General features: G+C 43.2%; 1 protein-coding gene across 4 annotated transcripts in view; it reads right to left on the bottom strand.

Annotated features, from left to right (window-relative positions):
- Positions 1-21,082, bottom strand: part of wwc3 (WWC family member 3) — a 54,576-nt gene that overhangs the window by 3,066 nt on the left and 30,428 nt on the right. The window contains exons 10-22 of one of the 4 annotated variants that reach the window (XM_048252404.1): positions 20,111-20,281; positions 19,184-19,779; positions 18,902-19,022; positions 17,931-18,014; positions 17,725-17,811; positions 16,811-17,006; positions 14,872-15,087; positions 12,110-12,231; positions 11,590-11,734; positions 8,752-8,916; positions 8,211-8,303; positions 7,843-8,076; positions 196-323 (exon numbers count right to left, since the gene is read on the bottom strand). In XM_048252404.1, the coding sequence (XP_048108361.1) occupies positions 196-323; positions 7,843-8,076; positions 8,211-8,303; positions 8,752-8,916; positions 11,590-11,734; positions 12,110-12,231; positions 14,872-15,087; positions 16,811-17,006; positions 17,725-17,811; positions 17,931-18,014; positions 18,902-19,022; positions 19,184-19,779; positions 20,111-20,281 (2,358 nt within the window). The remainder of the gene's footprint in view (positions 1-195; positions 324-7,842; positions 8,077-8,210; positions 8,304-8,751; positions 8,917-11,589; positions 11,735-12,109; positions 12,232-14,871; positions 15,088-16,810; positions 17,007-17,724; positions 17,812-17,930; positions 18,015-18,901; positions 19,023-19,183; positions 19,780-20,110; positions 20,282-21,082) is intronic. The other 3 variants (XM_048252405.1, XM_048252407.1, XM_048252406.1) reach the window with 3 other exon arrangements.

Here is a 21,082-nt window from a genome sequence, read left to right as displayed (position 1 = left end):
GCGTTGCGTCTGCTGCAACAACTAGCTTCCACTATATTCAGTGGAACTGGCTACACCAGATGTGATAGCGCCGTGTACGTTGGAAAAAATAGACCAGTCTTTTAAAACTATTTTTGTGCATCGTGAACGGAGAGCTTCAGGTGTAGCCTCCCTGTAAGAAAGTGTCAGCAAAGGCGATTGACAGGCCTGGGTTACCTGAACGTTTGAACAGGCAAGGGCTCCTTCTGGCTCTGGCCCCGCATCTGCAGCACCTCTTTGGAGGCCTTCCTCAGTCGCCGGTCAGCCGCCTCCTCCTGTCGTTGCTCCTGCCGGCTTTGCTTGGCCTAGGGTGAAAGGTCAAAGGTGAGAAGTTAACATCACAGAAACCTTTAGACCCAGAAATATATATATCTTTCAATGTGCCAACATCAGCACGCAACATAAATCTGAATCTGAGTCTCAATCCACTCAATGACTGAGGATTTAAGGTCTTAGAATAATGTGGTAGATGGCTCCCAACTATTACATTTAATACGCTTAAACATCCATAGTCCAGAAATCTCTCCAGTTCAGGCTAGTTCTGTCCAGGGGACCTTTTCTTAGAATTTTGCCAATTCATCCATTTTGCTTGCTTTTCTTGAGAAGCAACTGTTGCATGTCTAAATTCCTCTCCCTGTACAGCCTGAGGATACTCCGTGTTGGAATCTCTCCCATCACACCGAGATGAAAAGTTTTGGGATGCCATCATCTATTGTGTGTATATGGAAAATCTAGAATGGGACAAATCTGTCATCACTGACCAGGGCCAGGGGTTTGCAAACTTTTCCAACCTGGGCCCCCACAAACAGTCCTACAATGCATGAAGGCCCCCTTAACCCTGTTTTCTGCCACCCCCACCAAATCTAGGAGGTTTGATAGATATGTAATAGTGCCTACTACTATACGGTTTGGTGTGCACTGTGCACTTCTGACTCCTCCCCAGTTTTCCCACATTTCTGCTATCTCACTCTTCCTCTATTCCATTATTATTGTCGTCCTTCTGTAGGCTACTTGGAATGAGTTCAATGTCATGTGAAACAATGTTAAATATTTTCAAAGCTGTTAATTTATCTGCTCAATTTTGCCCACATACACACACACACACACACACACACACACACACTGGATGTACACTGCATAAATAGTGCAAATAACTCAAGTCGTTATATTATATTTGCCGAGGTTTCTTTATTTGGGAAAGTGAAATACGCATTTTACTCTCAAGTTAAACTTGTGCTTGTCTGTGCCAAGGCTAGGCCTATGCATTGGTGTTGTGTTGTGGCTATTGTAAGAATGTGAAATTATTATAATTTAACTAACAACCAGTCTGTGCCATCATCTTTTTCATCCACTGTTACACTTGCAAAAAAGGCATTCTATCAGAGCAAGATTGACAAAAAACTTTTTTCCACTTTCAAGTCTCTTCTCAATTCTCTACCAGCATCAGCTACTTCACTGTCAGCAGATGACTTTGCAACATTTTTCATTGAAAAAGTTGCTAAAATAGGTGCTCAGTTTGATGAACCTATAAGGCGGGCTTTGCCTTGTGTTGGCATGATGACGTTGGACTCTTGCTCTCCTTTTGATGAGGAAGCGGTCTCTCAACTGCTTCAGCGAAGTCGTCCAACAACGTGCCCTTTGGATCCTGTCCCATCTACTCTTCTAGTCTATCGCACCTGCTGTTCTACCAGCAGTCACACATGTGTTGAACACTTCACTCAGTTCTTGAATAGGCAAGGGTTACACCTTTGCTAAAGCAAAGTACACTTAATTCAACTGATGTGAAGAACTACAGACCTGTCTCCCTTCTTCCTTTCTTGTCAAAGGTTTTGGAGAAAGTGGTCTTCAAGCAAGTATATGACTTCCAAAAGTGAAAGATCAAAGTCACCGCACACTGATCACTATTAACATAGATTTTTTATTTGGAGTGAACGATGCATTTCGCTAAGCACTTCATCAGGTTCACTCTGCACCAAATATGTGACTTCCTTTATCAGAATAACCTACTAGACCCTATGCAGTCTGGTTTCAAGGTGGTCTACACTATCTGAACTGGGAATTTCTGAGAAAGCTCTTGACTGGTTTGAATCTTACCTTAAAGGGCATTATTTTAGCGTGTCTTGGCAGGGACAAATATCAAAGTCTCATGACCTCATCACTTTTTTTATTTACACCACTTCCTTGGGTGAGACCATTCTCTCCCATGGAATTGACTATCATTGCTATGCGGACGACACTCAACTTTACCCATCTTTCCCACCTGAAGACTCCCAACGGATTTCTGCATCGTCTTAAGGATATTTCATCCTGGATGAAAAATCACCACCTTCAGCTTAATCTCTCAAAAACTGAGCATGTAGCCTTAATTGCAAAATCATGTCGGTTTATCCTTTACAACATTAGGAAGATCAGACCAGCTATCTTAATTCAATGATCTAGATGTGGTCTTCTGATGAACGTCTGTTGTGTCGACCAGTCATAAACGCTGGGTTAAATTCAAGACTATTTTCCTGTTTTTTTGTTGATGGAATGAGTTGCCCAGTGCTCTCTTTTACTGTGATAGTTTTCGGTCTTTCAAGAGGGATCTAAAGGCATATCTGTTCAACATGCACTTAGTTTATTAAGTGTAATTTGTTATGGTTTGTATATTATAGTATTTATTCATTTTCTTTAGGCTATTGAATTGACATTGTTGTTTATTATTGCTATTCTCCTTAATGTAGTCTTACCAACTTTTTAATTGTTTACTGTTAAAGTTAACTTTTTATTGTTGTTATTTGTATGTCGCTTTGGACAAAAGCGTCTGCTAAATACCATAACCATAATATAACAAGAGGCTTTTACAAAATAGGCGAAGAAGACAGAACAAACTATTATTATTTAATTTTGCGTGTGAGCTGTCGCACCCACCTTGCAACGTGTTCAGGCCCGGCAGTTTCAGAATCATTGTTATACTACAGTCAAATGTCAATGCTGTGTTGATACCTGTGTGAGTGTTTTTATACTATCAGTGTTTCTCAATGTTACAGTATGTCCTGGTGTGTTGTGTTGTGTCCTGTTCTGTGTCTGTGTGTGACCTGTGTTGCAGGGGGTCCTGGTGGTGGGGACGCACTAATTTTCAAAATTTGTATCAAAAGTAAACTTCTTTTCACTTCACAACATATTTGCCACCTCAGGCAAATATAACATACAGGCATATAATGGACTGAAATATAATAAATGTGACGGGTTATTTGACGAGGTGGTACATTTCATGATAAATTGGCTCTAGTTATCTAAAAACAGTCAAGTTACTGACATACCTGCCTTCAATTAGAAATGCAATTTGCTTAGCGATGATATTGTTAAATGATAGGGTCCTGTCTAATTTGCATGACAGGGTGGTTAGATTAAGCTTGACGGATCGTTTTTGACTCATAGTTTTGAAAAACAAATAAACAATGTTAAAGAATGTCAACATTTTTCTGCTTATTTGCTTGGGTACTCTACAGGCTGGCATTATTATAACCGCTGCGCAGCGAAGTATTTTTGTGTCAACGATTCCCGGGACACTGAAAGACCGGGGTGCACGAAACTTGTTGGGCATGTAGCCCCACAAGGATGACACGGAAGATAGATGGCCGAACACAGTTTTCTGCAAATATCACGAGAACTGAAAGTTTTGTGGAATTCGGTTCATAGGGGACCATACAATAAATTAGTATAAGTAATCTAAGTAATTTAGTGACTGTACACTACGCACACACACTCATGAACACACACATAAAGATACATGCACACACATGCAGGCACACACACACACACACACACACAGAGGCACGCACGCACACAAGCACACACACACACACACCCACATGCACAAACACACCCACATGCACACACACACCCACATGCACACACACACAGGCAAGCAGGCACGCACGCAGACACACTCATAAACACACCCCATTACTCCCACTCACAAGTGAACACACACACACACACACACACACACACACGCAGACAAGCACACACACACACACCCCATTAACCCCCCACACACACTCACAAGCGAAAACACACACAGATCCACACATATAACACACATGCACACACTAATTTACATAGGCTACACAAAAGTTGCAAGATGGAGTAGGAGATGGAGACAAATTGACAAGTGTGATTTATTTTTGCGGAGAGAAGCCTACAGAACTCCACATGGCACTTTTCAAATACATTTTAATTGAGATGTTTCACATTTTTTTAATTGAGATGTTTTTGAAACTACCACACTAGCCTTCGGCAGCAGGTTAGGTGTGGTGCACTGATCTAAGTGTACATTTAGTGACTGTACACTACGCATGCACACACACACACACACACACACTCATAAACACACACATAAAGATATATCCACACACATGCAGGCACACACACACACACACACACACACACACACACACATAGCACAGACACACACAGACACAGACACACATAAACACACAGTAGACATGTAGGCATACGTATGCACACAGGCACATGCACACACAGAGACACTAGGGCTGAACGAGTTATTGCATTTGCGATAATATCGCGATATAATGAAACGCGATTTTCAAACCGCAAAAGATTACGCTTCGTAATATCTGACGTCACCAAAACGCATTTATACTTGCGCTTGCCGACACGCCACCGATTCTTCACACAGACCACTGAAGAAGCAAAAAACGTAAACAAGAGGACCAGCTAACAGTGTCAAGAAAGGTCTGATCAGTAGAGCTACTTTGGTTAAAAAAATAAACCTCTTCATTACCTATTGCTTGAACCTGCCATGTCCCTGGTTCTAGTTCATAATTCCCTGTGCTGCTTCTCTGGCTGGTAACTTCGCTCACTCTTGTCCAGCTGGACTCCATTAAAACTCCACGACTGTTTAGGGCTGCACAGCAGCCATTCACCTGTGCACTGGGGACTTTGTTTACTGGAGTACAGTGACAGTGTGGGCATTTGCGATATCCAAGGGGGTTGGAGAGAAGCCTACAGAACTCCACATGGCGCTTTTCAAATACATTTTAATTGAGATTTTTTGGAAACTGCCACACTAGCCTTCGGCAGCAGGTTAGGTGTGGTGCACTGAAGACAACAGCAGCCTCAGGTGCTGTAATTAGCCAAGAATCCCATCATGAGGCCATCTGAACACCTATACCAGTTGTGAGATGCACGGCAACGAAGACATATTGCCTATACCTGCATCCATATGTCAGTGTGTCATGGTGAAGACATATTGCCTATACCTGCATCCATATGTCAGTGTGTGTGTATGGTGAAGACACATTGCCTATACCTCCACCTGTGTGTGTGTGTGTGTGTTGAGAATTTACATCTAGCTCGCCAGCTGTCTATTTTGCCAAACACATTCCGAACAAAAATACATAGATTACTTTATTGCCATGTCAACGTACTGTTGAGCGCATAGCATTTTTTCCCCCCAATATGTTTTTTTTTCCAAGTAGTATAGTACAAAGGGACAAAGATTATGAGTAAAAAAATACAGCAATATGAAAAAAAGAGGAAAGAAAGATAGATAGATAGATAGATAGATAGATAGATAGATAGATAGATAGAGAGAGAGAGAGAGAGAGAGACACAAAATGCCGTAGGACTATTACTCAAGACAATGAAATGTACTGTTGCATCACTGGTACTCTAACTTAAAACAGAATTTATTAAAGATAAATAGGCAAGTGGCCTATTGTGAATCTCACAAATGTTCAAATTGAGCAAGATGATCTAAGATTGGCTGCCAAATCTTTTATGACTGTCCGTCATGCCATATCGGATTTTCTCCGTATGTAATACAGAGGTAAGTTCTGTTAGCCACGTCTTGAAGAGTGACACTGCCTCTGACTTCCAAAGCTCAGTCTCTTTGCAATTAAAGGATAATTCCGGTATTTAGCACTTTGAGTCCCTTTTCTGGTTTGTTTTGGATGAACTAGAGTAGTGGACACCGAAATTTTGACGATGGGTCCTGCCTCGACTTTCTGACTCGTTTTGAATCACCTTTGACTGCTTCAGATATGTCCAGAAGAGATGGGTTAAGGAACCGTCAGCTGACTTACATCGATAACACAAAGGGAAACCGTATATATTGGATGTAGTTTAGTTTTTGAATAATGAAGTCTATGTTTGACCTTAAACTGGATTAAGTGATGTCTGGCATTAATAGAACAATATTGGATTCTACTGAAGAAGTGTATTGATGGAAGGGAAAACTTGAGGGAAAATGTTTGTCAATGTACAGATCTTTTAAAACTGCTATGCCTTTTAGCCTCCAACTTTAAAAAGTTGCATCTGAGAGTGAAGGGGAAAATGCATGGTTATGACACGCATAGATCTTGAATTTCCTCTATCTATCTATCTATCTATCTAGATAGATAGATAGATAGATAGATAGATAGATAGATAGAGGTTGTAGGCAACTTGCAGCACTTCTTAATTTGCTGCCACATTTTCAAACAATTGAGAACTATTTGGTTATTCACTTTTGTCTTTACAGGCAGTCAAGGCGTTGAGATAAGAAGAGCTGGGAATGAACTGTCTCTGACATCTTTCTTTTCAATGGCAACACGCAGTGGTGTTTGTTGACATTTCCAGGCTATAGCCTTCACGCCAATAGGCAAGAGCTCTAAGATTTGCTGCCCAGTAGTAATGTTGAAAGCCTGGTAACCCAAATCCACCCTTCTCTCTGGGTTTTTTGTAAATATGTTTGATATTCTATGAGCTTTAAAACCCCAGATAAAAAGGCATGATTATTGAGTCTAGTAGTTTAAAGAATGACTTTTTAGGAAAATAGGATGGTTTTGAAAGAGGTATAGGAATCTGGGCAGCCGTGGCCTACTGGTTAGCGCTTCCGACTTGTAACCGGAGGGTTGCCGGTTCAAACCCCGACCAGTGGAGCGGCTGAAGTGCCTTTGAGCAAGGCACCTAACCCCTCACTGCTCCCCGAGCGCCGCTGTTGTAGCAGGCAGCTCACTGCGCCGGGATTAGTGTGTGTTTCACCTCACTGTGTGTTGAGTGTGTTTAACTAATTCACAGATTGGGATAAATGCAGAGACCAAATTTCCCTCACGGGATCAAGAGAGTATATACTTATGAATCTTACTTATACTTATGAATCTTGCCAGTGATAGCATTTGTACGACCCACCATAGAAAGTGGGAGCGTGCGTCAGTTGCAGTTTAAAAATTAATTTTGGCAGAGTTACTCCAAGGTACTTCAGCTTGTCTGTCACTTTAAATAGGAGTTTATGCAAAAATTCTGCTTCATGGTTATCCCCAAGAGGCAAAAATGCTTTTTGCCAGTTAATTGTGTACCCAGAAACTTCACCAAATGACTTTATGAGGTCTAACAGAATGGGGATAGACTGTTCAGGCTGTGACAAAGATTGCAACATCATCTGCATATAAAGATAGATGGTGGTCCACATCTCCTAGACGAATGGGTTTGTGAGAGCTGTGTTGCCTGATATTAATAGCAAGGGGTTCAATACCAATCGCATACATGTCCACTCTATCTAATCAAAAGCTTTCTCCGCATCTAAGCAGAGAACCGCCACCTGAGCACATAGCAATACTTAGACAGCTTTTGAGTCCACACAGCTCTTTGCCCATCATGGCGCATCTGTAGTGCACAGCACTGTTAGGTGTGTGAGTAAGTGGGCGTGCCGTGCATGCGAGTAAGTGAGTGTGCACGAGTGTTAGCGTGTGTTTGTGAGTGAGTAAGTGAGCGTGCACGAGTGTTAACATGTGTGAGTGAGTGCGTGCGTGCGAGGGAGGATGAGTATGGTACCTGTCTGTGGGCCTCGCGCAGCAGGCACCGGAAGCGCTCGTCACGCAGGGCCCAGAGGGGCGGGGTGTCGGGGGTGTCGCGTGTCTGTGGCTCCTCCAGCCGCACCTTGAGCTCCCGTAGCGTGCTCAGCTCCTCGGTCAGCTGCCGCTGGCGCGTGCGGCATGCCTGGAGGTCCAGCTCCAGGTCCAGGGAGGTGCGCGTGGGCGGCTCTGCCAGCGACGAGCGGTACGACTGCTGTTGTACACACACACACAAACATAAACACACTGAGGTGAGTTCTTTACTGCTAATTCTGAAGAGTTGGCCATTGCACTCTTTGCTGGGTGGTAACTGGACACGGTCACTTTTTGCAGGGCTGATCTGTGTACCTGTTTGTAGCGCAGAGTTCTTCTCTCTAGAGTGTTTCTGATGAAGGGGGACTTCTTTGGTAGTGTAGAGCTGTCGCTGTCGCTTCGGTACAACTAAACCACGCACACGCAACATGTGTACGTTTGCACACGCACGCGGACACACACACACACACACACACACGGACACACACACAAAGGGAATTGAGAAAAGACACAGATGAGAAGTCCCCCCAGGGGGACTGACATGGCAAATCAACATTTCAGCTAAAGCATTCATACCATTATAGAGTACAGAAGGAAATGCATTTAGATTGAATGGCATGTGAATGTGGCATTTAGACTAATTTACATAAACATACATAATTTCCATCAGGCACAGAATCAACACATTTCATGGAATGAGCTAATGGATTAGGCTTAAAGAATCACTGCATGAATCCCACTTGACTTGTCTGTATTTGACTTCATACCTTAGAGATGAGATATAATTTTAAATGCCCGATTAGCTTGTGCATGCGTGTGTGTGAGCGTGTGTCTGTGTCTGGATTGGGGAACTTACCCTACACACATACTGGCTGCGTGCTCCTGGGGAGAAAGTCTGCGAGCGAACAATGGCGCTGCCTCGCATGAAAGGCGAGCCGTGTCCCCAACGACCCCCGCGTTCCTTCGGCCGCACCCTCATTGGCTCAGGGAAGACCACCTCGGTGTTTGTAGCCTTATCCACCTATCAGGAAGACACAAGTAGCGGTCAGTCAACATCCTGGTGCTGTCCTGTCCTAAGTGTTGTCGGCAAGGACCCTCACAGTGATGTTACAGTGCTAAGGAGGAATGTCTTGTCCATCGAGTCCAAAACTACAGCTTGGCCGTTCAGACTTATAGCATAACATAACAAACTTTAAGCAATGCAAACATTATTCATTTTACTTGCCAAGATGATAAAGAGAACTGATCCAAAAAAATCTCCCACTCCCTTCCCTGTCTAGTTGCAATCCATCTTTCTGCACTCATTCTTTTGTCATCATGTAGAAAAACAAAGTACATTGTAGAACATTACCAAAGACATCAAAACCAATGTTGCAAAGTAGAAGTGATGTTTTAATGAAACAAAATGTTTCATATTATAGATAGATTACTGAAAGTAGCCACTGTTAACCTTCATGACAGCTTTGTACACCACTAACATCATAACAAATTTCATGTGTCAGTCACCTAGAATGCTTTTCAATATACTTGAAAGAAAGCAGCCAACAATTGTTTAACATGTATATGAATTAAAAACGGGGGAAAACATCTACCTGATGCTGGTTAAGAGTGTTGAGTGTATGAAGTACACAAATGTACAAAGTAGCCATCAAAAGCAAAATGTAGCTCCAGTGCCTACTTGGAATCTACTTAGAAATATTTTGTTTTATTTACACATTCTTTATTTACTACATGATATCATATGTGCTACTTCATAGTTTATAGTACTGATCTAATAGCCTGGAGATTCCAGACCCTGGTAATCTAGAATTATTAAGGGTCTGGCCACGAATAATGTAATGGCCCAACTCGAGGGGCGGCACCAAGCGTGCATTTGAAAACCTCACTGCACGCAATTGGATAAGTCTATACGACCAACATTTACTGACTGATTCCAGACTTCAACGCAATAGGATAACACTACGACTCTCATCTGTTTAGCTCGCCTTTGGCCCACCTATCAGATACACCGATGTGATTGGCTCCCCGCGATACAAGTGACAAAAGTAACGTGCATCACTACTGATGGCCAGAGTGTCTCGCAGAGTAAAATAGTCAAAAAATAAAAAATAAAGAGAAAGAAAATTCCATCAATGACAGTGTTTCCCACAGAATTAAATTCTATTTGTAGTGGTAGGTTTGCAGAATTAACTTGAATGCAACAGTTTTTAACAAATTAGTGCAGCAGCGTGGTTATGATGCTAACCAGATTTAAGCACAATGTAGTACAACCTGGAAAATCATTGTGTGGTGGTCAATGTTGATATTGTGGTGGGCCGCCACAAATAAGTCAATGTATGGGAAACACTGAATGAGTAAGTAGTGCTACTTGTGACTGGTAGCCTACTGTATATTTCCTAAAGGTTCGTATAGTTCTGTTTGTGATAATTCTGAAGTCCCAGCGTCTGAAGGTTCATAGACGTTTGGCTTACATAGCAGAAAAGCACTGCCACACCTAGGGCAGAGTGAAATGTGAAAGAATGCAGAGTCGCTGAAGTGTGGGAAAATACATTTGCCAACACACCTCTAAAGTAGTTCCCCAGCAGCAAAAGGTCCCAGATAAAAAGCATGCCACAGTCGTAATGAAGGAGATTTTAATAGTCATTATTTTGCCACTTACAAGTAACCCAATGCAACTGATCACTGATTTACATTAGGGATGGTGCCAGTGATGACGTAAGCAGAGACCTGCATCTAACCAGTCCAGTCCTCCACACTGGAGTCTACATGCACCTGAACACATGAACCCGGTGTCAATAATGCTTTGAAAGGGTGTGTGTGTGTGTGTGTGTGTGTGTGTGTGTGTGTGTGGGGGGACATCGTCAGTGTCACGGTCATTCCTTTTATTCATTTAGCAGACACTTTTATCCAAAGCAACTTACAACTACACTATGCAGGGGAGACCTTAGGTAACAAATACTACAACAATAAATATTACTACCAGAGGATGAGGACATATCCTCCTCATCCTCCTCGTGCAACAGGCATCACCTTTTTTGTCATCGTGCTCAGTCCCGACTGACAAAAGAAACTCCACTGTGGGCACACATGCCTCACCATGTGTGTGGCCAAACATTAACTTAACATAAACTTAACACTGTTCTAGAAAATAAAGAGTCTCCATCCCACACAAGTTTCAAATGGGCGATTTACTGTCAGGCAACACAGCATGTTTTTAGTACCCTCATAACAGAAACGCAAGTTATGAAAGATGCCAGCGCACAGCGATGACTCACTCCACATCATGTCTGACCTACAGTAAAAGGCCGTTCCTATCAGTGGTGAAAAGAGGCCATTTTGCATCAGTGCATCACTCCTACGGGAAACCTGACTAGTCCACCTACAGCCCTGAGGTCAAACACACCACAAGCCAGAAATGTGATCTCCACTCAGCATCAGAGAGACTGAGGGATATATAGTTATCCATCTGGCACCAAACAACTCTAACAGTAACTGCTCACATAAACATGGTGAGCAGTGTATTACCATTTCAAGTTCAAATTTCAAGTTTGATATTTTTTAATTACAGTCGACATAATATATTTTAAAATAAAAATAAAAAATTAAGACTTGTAGGCGGAGACCCTTATGTCACTTGTAGATGGACATCATTTAAGAGTCGGACTACAGACAGGGAGAGAGAGAGGCGATTTACCCTGACGAGTCCTCTGTCAGTGGGCTGCACACAGCGCCCTCCGCTGGCCATGCAGATGCCCTCAGCACAGAGCCCCTCCACACAGGGCGCCACAAACGCTGTGCTGTTGCTACAGCCACTGTCCACAGACTCAGCCTGCCAGCTCCTAAAACCAACAAGAGGTCACACACACACACACACACACACACACACACACACACACACACACACGCACGCACGATTAGTGTTAAAAATGGAAAGTTAGCAGGCTATCTGCTGAATCAACTTCACTAATCAATGTGATGACATTAGCTGGAAGCTTCATGGGTTAACATTTATCACTCTCATATTTGTCTGCAACAAATTCAAAAGACTTGTATAATTGTCATACTAAGCACATCCATCTGGGATTGAATAATACGGTTTTGCATCAGTGTTTTTGTGTGTGCATGTGTGTGAGTGTGTGTATATGCAATTAGGTGGGAGTGGCAGTGACTGAGCGAGTGTGGGCTAGTATGTATGTTTGTGTGTGTGTGTTCACCTCTCGGACACTGCCTCTCCCTGCTCCTCCTTCCTCTCCAGCTCCTCCTCGCTGAGGTCCAGCTCTCTCTCCACCTCCTCCAGCTGGGTGGAGGCACGAGCCAATAGAGCTGACCCTGATACCTGATAACAGAGAGAGAGAGAGAGAGAGAGAGAGAGAGAGAGAGAGAGAGAGAGAGAGAGAGAGAGAGAGAGAGAGAGAGGTGGGGGAATACAGGTCATAAAAAAACTCAATTCTGTTTTAAAGCATTTCTGTTGAACTCATTACTAAAATATGCTGCAATAAATCAAAGCAGCATTCTTGCACATAGTTAGGAACAAAATGATTCATACCCCTGGCAAATATTAATTTTATGTTCATTTTCTCTTGACCAATATGTTTGTTATGACTGAAAATGACACTGCCACATTGCTAAAGGTTGTAAGACAATGTGGTAGAAAGATAGAATCAAAAAGAGAAGCGTTTTCCTAAAAAATGGCATGTCCAAAATTATTCATACCCTTTTTAAATAATCAATGGAAACATCTTTATCTGCATTCACAGCTCTCAAAATGGTTCTTATAATACCTACCAAGCCTCTCCATGTCTCCTCAATGATTCTAGACCACACCTTTTTAGCAGCAACCTGGACTTTGAGGCAGGAACAATTATGGGCTATGTTAAGATTTTTGGAGGAGCATGCAGCCAAAACAAGGGAAGAAATGGTTAACAGAGAACAATATCAACATCTTAGAGTGACCCAGCCAGAGTCCAGACCTCAATCCGTCAAAAAGTGCCAGAGTGATGGCAAATAATTGTTCCTGCCTCAAAACCCAGAAAATAAACCCAGGATAATTTTTGACGTGCCATTTTTCTTAAAAAAACAAACATAATGGTCAAGAGAAAATCAACATTAAATCAATATTTGTCAGGGGTATGAACCATTTTACTCCTAACTGTAGTTGTAGATGTCTATGATCATCATACTGAGAAAAATACCAGACAAGATTGCAAGGATGCAAGTGCCTATCAAAATGAACAATGAAGCTAGCCAGCTATGAGTCATTCCATGTCAAATCAGACAAAATCCAGGAAAATGGTTGCAGCACCGATTCCGATTTTCCTCAAAGTTTGTCTACACAATGTTTAGGTTCCATAACTAAAACCTGTAAAATATTTTTGTTCAATTCTATTGTTTTCATAGTCTTTTTGTCCTTGATTGTTTACACTCTCTAAAAGGCCTTATCTTGGAGGCCATGTTTGGACATTCATCTTAAAATGTATTATTCCTAGCCTGACCAAACTTTGTACAATGGAAGACGAACATGTTCTCAGTCAAATTTGTACCACAGTCTCATTGGCTTTATAGAAGTCCCTAGTTTAAAAAAAAAAAAAACAACATGCAAAAAAGTGATATTGAGGGTCTCAAAACTCTTTTATTGTTACACGCCTGCCATCAATCAGTATTTTCTCTAGAAATATAATCCTTTGTTAACGTTGTCCCAAAACGAAGGGGAAGGGGAAGTCTCCAAAACAAAAGGTCATGACAATAATAAGGATAAAATAAGAGTTCCTTTGAGAAGATGGGAGAAGCGTACAGAAGGACAAAACAAAGACTGAACTATTTGGCCGCAATTCCCAATGGAAGAAACCAGGCACTGAGCCTGCACTGATGTTTGTCCTTCTTTACACTTCTCTCATCTTCTCAAAGGAACTCTAGATCTCATTCATAGTGACCATTGGGTCCTTGGTTACCTGTCTGACCAAGACTCTTCGTCCCGGAATATATATATATGCACAGTATATTAGGGCTTTCAATCGATTAAAAAATTAAATCGAATTAATTACATACTCTGTGATTAATTCATGTAAATTAATCGCATATATAATTTTTGCTGTGAAAGTATTTTAAATTCAAATGAATCATTGAATAATCAGCATTAGTGACATTAAAGTTCAAAAACTCTTTTATTTTTATTTTCACTGTTCAAATAATGGCCATAATAATCTATGATATGACCTAATATGCTGAGGAAATAAATTCAAAAGTGTTTTTTCACATACAAGGCATTTTAGGCCACAGATATAACCTAGGGGACACAATGAAATTAAATTAACAATCCCCTCAATGTCAACACTATTTCTTTGCATTGATGTGCGACTTTAGAGTTGATGAACTCCGGTGATATGCAAATTCCTTGCTGCAGACATTGCAGAGGACTTTATTTTAATCAACACTTTATTTTTATCAACACCATCAGGCCGTTTTTAAAAAGTAAATGTTCCAATCAATGATCTAGGCAGCACATTTTCTTCTCTCTCCTTCATTTTACAGTCTAATGGTTACTGACTAGAACGGCTCGGGGTCATACGGAATCGATTAATCTGAGCTTATTTTTTTTTAATCAGTTATTTTTTCTCTAATTTAAATATATCATATATCAATAAAGACGCAAATGATTTTTTTCTTCTTGATATAAAGGCTGACATAAGACATAGTACATAAGATAAATATTATCACATCATGCTTTCCCAGATATGGGTAGCCCAGACTGTCCTGAAAAAGGAAGACATTGGGCTTAAACATACAAAATGTTCTTACGGGGGAGCATGCCCCCGGACCCCCTAAAGGCTTGTGCCCTAGTGCAGCTCTAGGTCTAGTGACGCCCCTGTTAGTGCTGTAGCTGCCTGGCTGCTTTAGTTGCCAGTTTTTTTTTTCCGCGCCGACAGTACTCGGTGATCTGGAGAAACGGATGTCTCCTTTAAGTCAGTCTTTTGCTCACCTTCAGCCTTGATTGCTCTTCTGCATGCCGTTGGCCTGCCTTCTCCACTTCCTCTTCCTCCTCCTCCTCTTCCTCCACGCTGTGCCCAGTCCCACCGCTGTGGCTGACCGCGTCTGCACGGTGGAGCTCCTTGGTGCCGGAGAGCTGGATCCGGTGCCAGGTGACTACCATCTCTGCACTGTTCTCGCAGTCGGCTAGCGCCACCCGAGCCATGCCCTGTGTGTGTGTGTGTGTGTGTGTGTGTGTGTGGGGGGTGGTGGCATGAGGTTACCAACAGCTTCACAGACTATTACTCATGCCCAACATACAGACATCATCTACAGTGATCCATCATCAGAGCATTACTTATGCAATCACAAGCAGTTTCATTTCACAACCTATTAAAAAAAACTTTTGGAAATTCCATATAAGATATATGAAAGTGTGCAGCTGTCATTACCTGTTCTTGTGTGTTTAAAACATGCTCAATTAACATTATTCACACATTTTAGACCACTTAGACAGGCTACTGTTAAGGCCAACATTATAGCTAGGCACCCTCTGATAATGGGCACCCTGTGAGTTGTCCCTTGGACAGGCGCTGTGAATGCTGCGTCAAAGGCGCAGCTAGGACACTTGAGACAGAAACAGTCAAGCAACTTACGTTCAAGTTTATCTAACTCTACTGCCAAGCATCAGCCCCGTATCTCACACTTAGAAGAAAAACGCAAACAAGTTGTATCAAGAGCATAAAATCGCCTATCCCTCAATAGATCGGTTTCAGGTCCATTAATCTTATTGTCAACACAAAACCAATTCATTTTGGTGTGCAGTGATTAGTTTTGTATAGTTTCTTTAATCTATTTCACATTCCAGAAAAATAACAACATGTAGCTTACCGGTATATGAAATTATAGCCCTCTATACACAATGTTATGAATGAAATGTTCTTTTTGGATGGCAATTCATAGTGTGACTGACTTTAGCCTAGCTAGTTGTGCGTTATTCCCCGCTTCCCCGCTCCAGTAGGCAGACATGGTCTAGAAGTGAATCCCCCGACCGCCCCTGCTCCTTTCCCTTCTTAACATCTGTTTATCAAAACATCATCAAGTTAAAAAATACACACTAACGGTAATAGTTTCAATTATTGGAATTTTGGGTAACACTTTACTTGACAGTATCAACATAAGAGTGACATGACACAGTCAGGAACACATGACACTATCATGACATATGAAACCTAACCCTAACCCTAATTCTAACCTCTAACCCTAACCCTAATCCTAACCTTAATTTATGACAAAAAACGAATGTCACTTAATAACAGAAGTGACAGACTGTCAAGTAAAGTGTAACCAAATTTTGTTTTACTTTGTTAGTTGTTTGTGTTACAATTTTGTTATCATTTAAATGGTATATAAATATAAGATTATTTCACAATGGTAACTAAAACAGTAGTTTTAGTATTTTTTTTTTTTTTTTTTTGGGGGGGTTGTAAACAAAATAAACTCAAAACACGCTCATTAGAACATTGAAATTGAATCAATTGAATGATTGATTGTACATCTGAAAGTAACCTCTATTTCCCACTAGGTCCATTTGTTAGGACAGATGTCCCCCAGGCAGTGTTTGTTATTCCCTCATGTGCTGTGACATGTTTAGGGAGCGTCCCAGAAGCGTCCAACTGCTATGCTCCACTTTACCTGCCTATATGTATTTGATTTCATATCTAGATTTCATAGCTGGCACTGGTGGACAGGCATCTGAAAGATTGTGGAAATCAGTCATAATCCATTCCTATATTTCCCCCCATTATCTAGCTACATTGTTCTTACCCTTTCTCATTTGAAAGTATACTCAGAAAAAAAACCCGAAATAGAATCAGAATAAATCCACATATTTCCTTAGCCAAATCCACCCTCTCCTGTCCTGCCTCCTGATTGGTTCTCCAGCAACTCACCAGCAGCTCCTCCTGCGCCTGCATGCCCACTGCGCAGACGCTGAGCTGCAGGCTGAGCAAGGCCAGGCTGTCTGCGGCCAGCGGCACGTGGAAGCCCTCGTTGAAGCTGAGCGGCGAGCGTGGCTCCTGGGGCCGACAGCAGTAGTAGGGATACGGCCGGCTGGGGTCCACAGGCAGCACGTGCACCTTCACATAGCTAGAGAAAGAGAGAGGGGGATGGAGAGAGAGAGAGAGAGAGAGAGGTTGAGAGAGAGAGAGAGAGAGATACAATGTTAGGTGTTTAAATACAGCACTACAAAAAAAAACATTAACAAGTGTTGTTAATGAGAAAGAGAGGGGGGGATGGAGAGAGAGAGAGAAACAATATTAGATGTTTAAATACTACAAAATAAAACCATTAACAAGTGTGTTCCAGCCTCAAACAAAACCATACAAACCACAAGTTAGCACACACCTTCATATTTTAAAAACAACTTGCCCACCCTCCCCACCACCACACAGCAGCCCTCCCCACCCCCATACTGTAAACAACACACTCAATGTCATTGATCAACTTCAGAGGGTGAGAAAGAGGGAGGAAGCGACAGAAAGAGAGGGGGAAAAGGGGAGAGGGAGAGAGAGAGAAGGAAAAGGGGGGGCAGGGGAGAGGGGAAGAGAGAGAGGCAGCAAGGAGAGGAAAGAAGGTTGCAGTGACGGTGAATAAGAAAAATGTTTTCGTTTCAGAATGAGTCATGTTTTTTTTGTTGAGCACATGGAGTGTTGCAACTGTGTGAGTATGTGAGTCAGTTTAGTGTGTGTGTGTGCGCATGTGTGTGCGTGCGCATGTGTGTGTGTGTGCATGTAAGCACCTGACAGGTGAAACATTTTGGGGAAAAAAAAAATAATATTGCACAGAGACAGAAGATTTAGCTTACACTCGGTAGCCTTCCTTCACGGCAACTTTGTTGAAATTCCTCATCTGCAGAACATGCAGCACGAGACACTGCGAGCTCGCATCATAGCTGAGGAGATGAGGAGAGAGCACTTTCACACACCATTAGCACAACTACGCAAGTGATTATTTTAGCCCTTTAAGTACAACTGTGTGTGTGTGTGTCGTGTGAGTATCTGTGAGACTTACAGAAGTCCTAATTGAATCTGCGGCGCTTCAGCTGTGGTGACAGAATCCCGGCTGTACACAATCTCGTCTGATTCTTCCGTTCTGCTGGTGACGAACACATGGGGGTTGCAGGAGGCATGAAAATATGAACAGGTGATTTAACCTAAACTAACAAATGCTGCTAGTGATAAATAAAAACAAAAACACCAGTTACAATTTTTAGGATGGTGTAGAGACAAGATCAATTAAAGGAGCCGCTTCCAAACAATCTCGATCTGTAACAGCTGCAGCTTCTGGGCACTAGATGGAGCCAGAGTAATTTGGCAACCCCTTCTCCTCATGCATTTACACGAGTGTTCCATTCAAAGCCTATTCAAGAAAATGTTTAATAGAATACAGCATCTATGCCACACATTTTTAGTAATGTCCAATTAAGACTGAAAAGTGACAAGAGACCATAGCCTGGGAAAACCTAGATGAACCTGTTAGTGAATTCGCTAATCCCGCATGGGGCGGGCTTTATATGATGAACAGTGCATTCAAAACAATTAATAGCTGCGCTGATGGTGACCGGGTTAAACAGATATGGGCATGCATTTCTTTGGAATTGAGTGAACAACTGCATTTAAAACACTTTGTTTTCAGAGAAAGATTTGATTGCTGCACTTCTGAAACGATTTGGTAAGAGTTTAATGCATCAATTTAAGTTTAATTTCACTGCTAGTTATGCCCCTGGAAGCTGTGAAACAGTTAATGAAGCTTTTCCAGACCCACACCCAATCTCAGTTGAGATGCGGTCTGGTGTTAACGAAGCTAAGAGACCATGTACTGTTTAAGCAATTCAGTGATTACAGGCAAAGTAACGCAACGTGAAATGTCGCGTGACAAAGTTTAAATAACGGCAACTTTTGAGGTGTCAAGAGACGAGCGACGAGCGAATCGTCACATTTGTGAACGAGACTGGAATGCATCTCAAGCTCTGGGAGACTCACCTTCTGCTCCAGGCCTCAAACACGCCACTGTCTGTGGCCAGCGCCTCCTCGCACACCCCAGCTGAAGCCCTCCTGGCTCTCCTGCTGTTCCTGTTGCTGCTGTTGCATCGCAGGGTCACTCCTACAAACACACACACACACACACACACACACAAATGTGTTTCAAGGGAAGACATGCTTAAAGGTCAAACAGTAGGGGAACTCTAAATGACTTTTTACTCAGGGCAAACATACTTAAATCCTGAAGACAAGTCAAAGGTAAGGGTTTTGCTGGGGACTCACCTGTCGGAGGAAACGACCCCTGAGGCCCTCCTTCTCGGAGCCCCTTGGCCTCCAGAAGGTGAGCAGCGGCCAGCTCGGCCTCGGCCGTCCCTGTGGGCAGCAGTGCAGGATGCTGCGGCTGCAGTGGCACCTGGCCCTGGCCGCGGAGACTCTCCAGGATGCCTCGGCCCGCCAGCTCCATGTACTCCTCGGTCATCTGGGCGAGCGGGCAGTCCTGCGGTGCCGAGTGGTACTCCATTGGCGAGCTGGGTGGCGACAGCGAGGAGAGCGAAGAGCGCGATGAGAGCGACGCCAGCGACTGCGGCGTGTTGTCGTGAGAGCGCTTGGCCTTGCCCAGGCTCAGCAGGTCCGAGCCGTAGCAGCCGCTGCCCATCCCGCTGACCCCGACGGGGGCCTCCAGGGGCAGCAGGTAGCGCAGGTGCGGGTCAGAAGGGTCCAGCGTGGGGGCCTCGGCGCGCTCATATTGCGGCAGGCCGTAGATGTCCGTGAAGCTGACGGAGCTGAGCGAGCCGCGGCTGGACGCCAGGGAACCCCGGCTGGAGGCCAGCGAGCCTCGGCTACTGCTGGACGACATGGTCAGGTTGCTGGCAGACAGACTGGTGTAGGGGGAGAGAAGGAGTAAATCACCAGAGAGGCTCCACAAGCATTTCAGACATCTGAGCATATTTCAAAATGCAAATTAGTCCTCCCGCAAAAAACTGGACGTCATTACAGCAATTTAGTGTTCCCTATTCAACAGTATATTAAAAACTCTTCAGATAATGACACAAAATCATGAATCATTATCTTCATACATTTCTTTTTCTGAACTTAATTACTTGAACTATATCAAGACTCTCTAGTCTTTCCACTCTCTTTTGGTATGGCAGGAGTACAGAGTTGAAAATGCTGTGCAGTTTGTGTAGCGGACAGCCATAGTGTGCCTACGTGAGTGTGCAGTATGAATGGGTGGAGGTGGTGGTGGCTGGAGTGGTGTCCACTGGTGGCCTTGACGAGAGGCTCCAGTACCTCTTGAGCTGGGAGTGGAGGTAGGTGGTGATGCGAGTGGCCTCCTCGAGCTGTCTAAGCAGCACATTCCTCTTCTCCTGCTGCAGAATCCACACACACACAGATAAGCAGGCAGGCAGGCGCAGGCGCACACGCGCACACACACACACACACAAACAAACAAACACACACACACACACACACACAAACACACACGTATGTCAGTAGCTGCGGGAGCCCACTAAACACTTTCAATGCAGCCTGACTAATGGCACATTATTTGTTTCTTTATGATGATGGTGATACTGTATCATCTGTGCTGGTACCATCCATTTAAAAAAAAAAAAAAAAAAAGAGTTTCCATATAATGAAAGCGGACATGGAGATTGAGGAGATTCCCCCCCCCCATTAACTGCACTGTTATGTGTAACACTTTTACAGACCCATCACTGAGGAAAAAGGAGACATTAGAAAGAGAAAGAAAGTGCAGATATAGGAGACAGAGGCAGAGAAAGAGGTAGAGAAAGAGAGAGAGGGAGGGGAGAAGAGGAGGAGAGGTAGAGAAAGAAAGAAAGAGAGAGAGAATGCCAAAAATGAATGAAGAGCAACTTGTGTGGCCAGATTCTGCACAGACAACAACAACAAAGAAAACAGGAAGAAAAAGGTCACGCACACCACTCTCCCTCTTTCTCTCTCTCCGTCTGCAAGCATTCATTCCTGCGCTATCTGAGCAGGCCCATAGTGCATCTCTGTGGCTGTATGAGGGGCTGAGGGTGCCCCCATGCTCCCCAGAGGTCTGCTTTCAGCATCTCCACCAGCACACACACACACACACACACACACACAGATGAGATGTGCCGATTGGCAACGCACAATGACACAAACTGCATCCCGTGCTGGGGAAAAGAGGGG

Source organism: Alosa alosa, chromosome 9 (assembly GCF_017589495.1).
Source record: "Alosa alosa isolate M-15738 ecotype Scorff River chromosome 9, AALO_Geno_1.1, whole genome shotgun sequence".
Lineage (NCBI taxonomy): Eukaryota > Metazoa > Chordata > Actinopteri > Clupeiformes > Clupeidae > Alosa > Alosa alosa.
The sequence above is the reverse complement of the archived record's forward strand: the minus strand, read 5'-3'. Positions and strand labels throughout refer to the sequence as shown.